General features: G+C 37.7%; 1 protein-coding gene across 2 annotated transcripts in view; it reads right to left on the minus strand.

The window, feature by feature from the left end:
- Positions 1-7: 7 nt before the first annotated feature.
- abca5 (ATP-binding cassette, sub-family A (ABC1), member 5) overlaps positions 8-7,287 on the minus strand; it is a 22,800-nt gene continuing 15,520 nt past the window's right edge. For both annotated transcript variants that reach the window (XM_016480727.1, XM_016480728.1), the window contains exons 24-39: positions 6,000-6,170; positions 5,760-5,873; positions 5,345-5,482; positions 5,175-5,243; positions 4,997-5,088; positions 4,356-4,479; positions 4,149-4,266; positions 3,971-4,062; positions 3,692-3,867; positions 3,110-3,185; positions 2,925-3,019; positions 2,708-2,827; positions 2,423-2,575; positions 734-813; positions 601-656; positions 8-373 (exon numbers count right to left, since the gene is read on the minus strand). In XM_016480727.1, the coding sequence (XP_016336213.1) occupies positions 233-373; positions 601-656; positions 734-813; positions 2,423-2,575; positions 2,708-2,827; positions 2,925-3,019; positions 3,110-3,185; positions 3,692-3,867; positions 3,971-4,062; positions 4,149-4,266; positions 4,356-4,479; positions 4,997-5,088; positions 5,175-5,243; positions 5,345-5,482; positions 5,760-5,873; positions 6,000-6,170 (1,815 nt within the window). In that variant the 3' untranslated portion in view covers positions 8-232. The remainder of the gene's footprint in view (positions 374-600; positions 657-733; positions 814-2,422; positions 2,576-2,707; positions 2,828-2,924; positions 3,020-3,109; positions 3,186-3,691; positions 3,868-3,970; positions 4,063-4,148; positions 4,267-4,355; positions 4,480-4,996; positions 5,089-5,174; positions 5,244-5,344; positions 5,483-5,759; positions 5,874-5,999; positions 6,171-7,287) is intronic.

The raw sequence follows: 7,287 nt of genomic DNA on the forward strand, positions 1-7,287 counted from the left end.
CACACACACACACACACACACACACACACACACACACACACACACACACACACACACACACACGTCGTGTATGTGTGCTAGTGGCCGCTGGAGTCTCCAGTCTATTGTCCTGCGAGTCCCATCAGTTTAAGGCTCTTTAAGGCAAAGGACGGCACATGCAGAGCGATAGAGAAAGAGACAGAGAGAAAAAAAAAGGGCACAACGCTTCAGGGAAGGCTGAACAGGGATTGGCTCATAGCTGGTGTACTATGCTGTCAGTGTGATTGATGGATACAGGGCCGTCCTGTCTCAGTCTCTGCCATTGAAATGTCGTGCTAAGCGATCCGACCTCCTCTTCTTCATTCTCTTGCTCTTTAGCGAACTCCATGAAAACCTGCAGAACAGGTATACGATAAATTCATTTGAGAAGAAAAAATGCACAAGATATTAAAACTTATTTACAGAAAATGCAAAGTCTACTTTGCATTACTCCACTGGCAATTTTTAAGTCTAAACGTCACTACATTTTATATTAATATAATATTATAATTAATATGATATTTTTTATATTTTAAATAAATAAATTTTTTGCAGTATTTTTTGAAACACATTGTGACATACTTGTTCAAGCGTTGACTGGGAGAAGTTGTACTCTTCAAAGTTAAAGTTCTGTTTAGCTGTGAAGAAATTAGGAGAATGGTCAAAAATGTTTATTCTTCATAAAAACTGTAGTTGTTATGTGTCCATTTCTTACCACTTTCTAACTGGGCAAAGGACTTGGCTAGTGACTTCACATCCTCCATTGGGATTTTATACACCATCAGAGTGGCAAAACTGCAAAGATCCAAGACACACACACAAAAAATAACCTTTCTAACTCCCAGAGGTTTTACATTCTAGTTTTGTGTCAGACATTTGCAGTTTAGTGCTTCAATCGTGATTTAAGCTGACATCTTTTTTTTCTAAACCAATACAGACACATCTTATAGGGCTGTGCAATTTGGGGAAAATATCTAATTGCGATTTGTTTTGACAGATATTGCGATTGCAAATCAAATCGCAAAGTCAAGCTTCAGCTTAACATTGTCAATAGTGTGCAGCACTGTATGGGTATCATTACCCTGCTGAAAAAAACAATAGAAACCATCACAGAAATTCTTATGGTTTCCATTAAAACAACTACAAAATTCCTTTTTGTAGTGTGTTTTGAGCATTATTCCAATAGGAATTACTGTCGTTCTATTGTTTCGCATCTGCCAGATTACATCCCACCAATAGAATCCATCAAATACCAGTAGACGCCATTATAGTTTACATTAAAGCCAATATAATTCCCATTATAACCCTTAAATCCATTCAATTTTCTATTGTGTTTTGGGAGGGGTTCTATTGTTTTATATTGTTTGTTTTGATTTTAAGAACAAGTGGAAAATGTGCTGAATGTTTAATTTCATCGCATTGAAATTAGCAAAGCAGTTGGACTAAATTAACAATTGTTTTAAACGCGGAGCCAGGCGCGAGTTGACACCGGTTGCGCGTGTGTGTCAAGCCTCGTCCATATTGCCAGATGCGCTCGTGGAGACTGCGAGAATAAACGAGCATTATGAGACAGGCTGCGTGTGTGCGGCAAGTGTAAACGGCTCCTCCCGTGAGACGTGGCAGAGAGGAGCAAGTATGAGAAGCATTCAGAGACATAGGCTGTGTGTGCGGTCTTCTGAACTGGGAAAAGCGAACATGCATTATCAACCTCTTTCAAATTAGAATCTGTTGGGGAGATAAAATGTGCAAGACAACGTTCATGTACTAATAAAAACATCTAAGAATGTATCTTTTATTCTCCAGTACAGAAAGCAGATCCGATAAGGGAGCTCTTGATATGTGTTGTGACATAGCTCTTGCAAATTAATGTTACCTTTTTTGTTTGGTGTCTGTCATTTCGAAGCTGAAGTAATCTCATATTACATCACACACTCTCTCTCTCTCTCCTGCTTTCTGTTTGTTTTTAACGGTGGAAAACAAGGCTGTTACGCAGTTGGCTAGAGCAGTGCTGATTGGGGAGAACGGAGGTGCGCTCACTCTTTTGGTCAGTAAGGCTACCACTCAATGATGGCAGTCATGCATATGCTTTAGAACCAGTGTCGCCAAGTCCGAATTGGGCTACTTTAACACTGTTGCCACGGGTTGTTTTTCATGTCCGCGGGTTGAAGCGACTCCAATAACATGATATTCATCCCCTTGAATGCGAATTTTAGCAGGGGACCCCCTCGAAACACGATTGGGCTAGTTTTGAGTAGCGATTGGGCAGGTTTTCTTGTGGAAACCTGGCAACCCTGTCTGGAACAGAGTAATATAGCATCCACAGGCTTTGTGATTAGCAAACTGCAAAGTCTCAAATCGTGATTACGATTCGATTTCGATTAATCGCACAGCCCTAACATCTTACCTGTCCTGACGAGCAGCGTGGGGAAATATCTTCAGTATCTCTTTGTGCAACAGCGCTACCTGCTGGAGACCTGTGAGCTCCTCCCTGAGGTTAATCTCTAGGCTGTAGCCTCTCCCAAACTTCCCCTTCAGGTGCTGAATAGAGCCAATACACCTGCAGGGGGCAACATAAGAAAATGTTACTTGCTTTCTGTTCTGCTTTACTTGCTTGCTCAGAAATTCTCTTTATGTTCATGTTAATCCATGCCATTTTTAACTGAGGCTTTTATCCATCTCAAAGTCCCACCTCAGCTGGCCAGAAACCATGATAGCCACACGGTCACACACAGCCTCGGCCTCTTCCATGTAGTGGGTGGTCAATAGGGCTCCTCGCTGTTTGTTTTTAAAGGCAGCACGGATCGCCCTCCTATTGGAGTGAACAACAGAAATGTTCACTTTTGCAGACCTGTTTTATATGTACATGTTTTGATTATATCAAGTAACATCAGTGTAGTAAATTTTACCACATGCGTTGTTTTGATTTGGGATCCATTCCTGTAGATGGTTCATCCAACAGAACTATCTGAGGATTTCCCAGCATGCTTAGTGCAAAGCACAGCTAGTATGAAAAAGATGAAAAAATAAGCCTAAAATACAAAGTCTGGTTTTTCATAATGATATTGAATTAATTTTTTTTTTTTTTACTTACCTTCCTCTTCAGCCCTGCAGACAAGTTTTTTGCCTGTTTGTAAAGATGATCCTTCAGCTCTAGAGCATTCACAACACTGTGAAGACAATATTTAAGCCTTGAACAGTGGTGGTCACACTGTATAATATGGTGGATAAATAGTCACATCGATAACAGAAACCAAAATGATTTGCCAAAGGCTGGTTAAGTGACAACATTTACTGGCCATAAATCACTCTTAATTAGCTATGAAAGCAAATTTTGCATGATCAAAATTTCTGTTCCCATGACAATATATTTTTTCCCCCCCATTAAATATTTGCAGAAAAAGTTAGTTTACTAGGTCACTTGAAATGTTACACTAGACTAGACAGTTGATAACAATGCCTTTAATATGATTCACTGTAAAGAAAAAATTTAATAAAATAATACATAATAACAATAATAATAATAATAATAATAATAATAATAATAAAGAAGCAGTGGTATTTTTCCTCAAACAAATGGAGCCTTGGTGAGAGAGAAAAAAAAAATCTTCCTGACCTGAAAGTTTTTTTTTTTTTTTTTTATATTTTTTTTTTTTTTTTTTTTAAGATATTTTACCGCTTAATGATATTTGGGATATCATGCTGACGTAGCCCCTTTATAGCAGCATAGATCTCCAGGTGCTCCTGTAGAGTGATTCTAGGCCACAGAGGGTTCACCTGAGGACAGTACCCTACATGTTCCAAGGGGTTTTCCACTGGTTGGAAATCTGTTCCATAATCTCCCATTAGAATCTAAAAATAAATATCAAACTTTAGTCATAACACACTGAACACACCTCATATTATTAACAGAACTCATAACCAGCAAGAACATTGGGAGAGATTGAGCACAAACCTGTCCAGCAGTGGGTTCAGTGTCTCCAGACAGCATGTGCATGATAGTGCTCTTTCCTGCTCCATTTGGTCCCAGCAGACCCAAAACCTCACCTGAGAACAGGCCATTGTTCATTAACATCTGCTTGCTCTCTTTAAAATCATTACTTACAGTACATCAAATCAGAAGCCGACTCTACCTTTGCGAACACAAAATGAGACGTTCTTAGTGGCCACTTTCCTTCTCTTGCTGAGTGAAAAGCCCTCCCTCTTGCCTTTGTACTGTTTCCTGAGGTTACTCACCACTACCACCGGTTTCTGTAGAAGATTTTATTTTTCCATTTTTAATAAGTTATTGGACAATAGTGATTTGAGACTCTTAAGACTACAGAAAAGTGGGGCTGTACCTCCTCACAGCACTGACAAGCCAACGCCTCCTTCACTCGAGCTTTCTCCACCTGAACATCCTCATCCTCACTCACGTTCTCCTCTGGGTTTCGCTGAGCTTTGCTCTTCGCTTGGGAGGAAATCCTGGAGAACAAAGAGATAAGAAATCAAGCTCTTTCTTAGTGACCTGGGTAGGGTTGCATGAAAATCTAACAGACCTTAGAACAGAAAGCTTACATTTGGAAAAACTGGCTGGAGGTCATGTTCTTAATCCAACTTAAGTATGTGATAAGCCACATAAATCTCTTATTTAACTCTTATTTCATTAATTTGCTACCTTTACTGCTAATTTACTTGCTAATTTGCTAATAAAGAAACAGATCTTTCAAAAAAAAAAAAGGCCTGCTGGCCCAGAACATTGAAAGGTACTTTTTTTTTTTTTATCAGTAGTAATTATAAAACGAATTAGTAAAATGATTTAATATACCTCATTGTATAAATATGTCAATAAATATTCTGCATAAAAGGTAATAAATACCTTTTTTTTTTTGCCTGTTCTACCTGATTCACTTCCATTCTTTATACAAGTTCTGTCATTTTATTCCTGATCGTAGGCTTTATGCAAAAATTTAGTTGGGCATTTAGTTTTATGAAGACATACCTGCAGAGCTGGTCATTTTTCATGGTCTTCCCTCCATATCTAATCTCAAGCCATCTCAGGGTGAAGAACAGCAGAATACACTGGGTATACGGCTACGGACGCCACAACAAAGATTCAGTGTAAAAGAAGACATTATAACACACTTTGAGACAATAAAATGATATTTACAGCAACTTACAGACACAACAGAGATGAAGAGATTCTTCCACAGGAAATCATCATCATGAGGAGACTGAAGAAAGGTGGCCTAGAATGAAAAAGACTTGTTATTAGGTTCAATAACAATAGGGACATTTCATTCATGCCCTCAGACATTGAATAGATGGAGTCCTGTAAGTAAAGTATTACCATGGTAATGCAGTTAAGGCAGCCCATAAGAGGGTAGAGTGGACTGAAGAAACACAGTGCATTGTGTAGGAGACGAGCCACACCAGAATTCTCATTCACAAGAGCCAGCTGGACTATGGATGCAGAAACCACACACAACTATGGAAGAAAAAAAAAATAGCTTTAATTCCTTCCTACAGACACATTTGTATTTGAAAGATAATTCGATCCTTAAAATATAAATCCTTACAATATGAAATATATGATTTCATTATAGACCTTTTCATGATTTATTTCCATTTTGTTGAGTTAATTAATTTCCATGACCGTTCTGGTTTAAAATGACCTGATATTTGCAGGTTTTTCCACAGGAACAGGTTTTATTGTTATTATTAAGATTATTTGAAAGTTGTGGGAAAGTTTCTTGAAGACTCACCATCATGGAGACCACGGAGAAGAAGTCCCTATTGCTCTGGACTCTGACGAACATGAAGGATACGCAGTATGTGAAGAGAACCATGGCTGGAGCGAAGCCGATCAGACACAGAGCCTGAAAATGCAGTAAAGATAGTAGCTGACTTGTCATATGCTAATGCTAACATCTGCTCTGCTCTTTAAGCTCAAATAACTTCTATTTTAAAAAAGTCTAGTGAAGCTAGGTGAAGCGTTTTCTTACCACAGACATGATGTTATGGGAGGTTAGCAGGTTTGTAGAATGGAAGGCAAACAGGGTGCTGGTCATACAGATTAAGATAAGATAATAGAAAGGGACATCAATAGCTGCCTGACTGCACCAGTACGCTGAAGGAACAAGACCAGAGATCCTCAGGGTCGAGCGACACTTCAACTGATAAAAAAAAAAAAAAAAAAACAGCAAAGATAGAGAGGTTGCATTCAATGTACAAACATTCTTAAACAGGGTTCCCACTCTTTCATGAACACCAGATTCAAGGACTTTTTCAAGCACCATTTATTTTATATCAAGCACCTATCAAATTCACACCCCAGCATATGTAGTGTCATGAAAGACCTTACATTACTTCGTGTTCGTAGTCGTGTTCAAAGGAATTTAATGAAATCCATTGAAGTCAGTACTGGCAATATTCAGATTAAATTTCTAAAATATTGATAAAATATGCATCAAACTGATTTTTGCTGTAGTTCTTGTACAAGATTTAATTTTGAAAGAATTTCTCAAATTTTTAATTAATAAAAAGTGGTTAAATGTTGTAATAACATGGTAAAAGCTGATAACATTACAAATTTGCACATTCACTCAAAAGATACGTTACTCATTAATAAATAAACTCAAGTCAAAATAATTTTGTAAATTACTTTATTGTAAATCCCATTTTTTCATCTTTGACCTAGAGGAATGCAGCTGCTCAAACATGCAGCTGCTCAAAAAGTCAGTATTTTTTGAAAATATTTCATGAACATTTTAAACCTTGTACATGTGCAAAACTGCAAAAAATAAATAGGACTTTCTATTGCGATTTCAATACCCTGCATATTGATACGGCTCCCTAATGTGCGAAAATTATGGGGTTAAAGCAAAAAAAATCTTTTGACAATTTTTCCTCAGCCAAATCCCATTCCACAGCCATACCCGTCACACGTAGTGGTAGGACTATTTCTCATGGACCATGCGTTTGCGTTTTCATGTGGACGGATATTTTTTTTAAAACGGAAGAAGGAAAAACTCGGTTTATAAAAAATACACGTGTGGACATGGCCTTATTTGAAATAATAAAATAAGAACAAATAAATTAATGACAATCAATATAGCTTTCTCTGATACACTCTATGCTTACTTTCCTTTTTAGGAGCGCTTGTCCTCCTAATTAAAAAAAAAAAATAGGAGCACCTTCTGATCAATAATAAATTCTGATCAAAAATTAGCCTTTCTAATACGAGCTGACATTTGACTCCTTAAAGTGACTTACAGGGGTATTTTCTTTTTA

Source organism: Sinocyclocheilus anshuiensis, unplaced genomic scaffold (assembly GCF_001515605.1).
Source record: "Sinocyclocheilus anshuiensis isolate Anshui unplaced genomic scaffold, SAMN03320099.WGS_v1.1 scaffold1833, whole genome shotgun sequence".
Classification (NCBI taxonomy): domain Eukaryota; kingdom Metazoa; phylum Chordata; class Actinopteri; order Cypriniformes; family Cyprinidae; genus Sinocyclocheilus; species Sinocyclocheilus anshuiensis.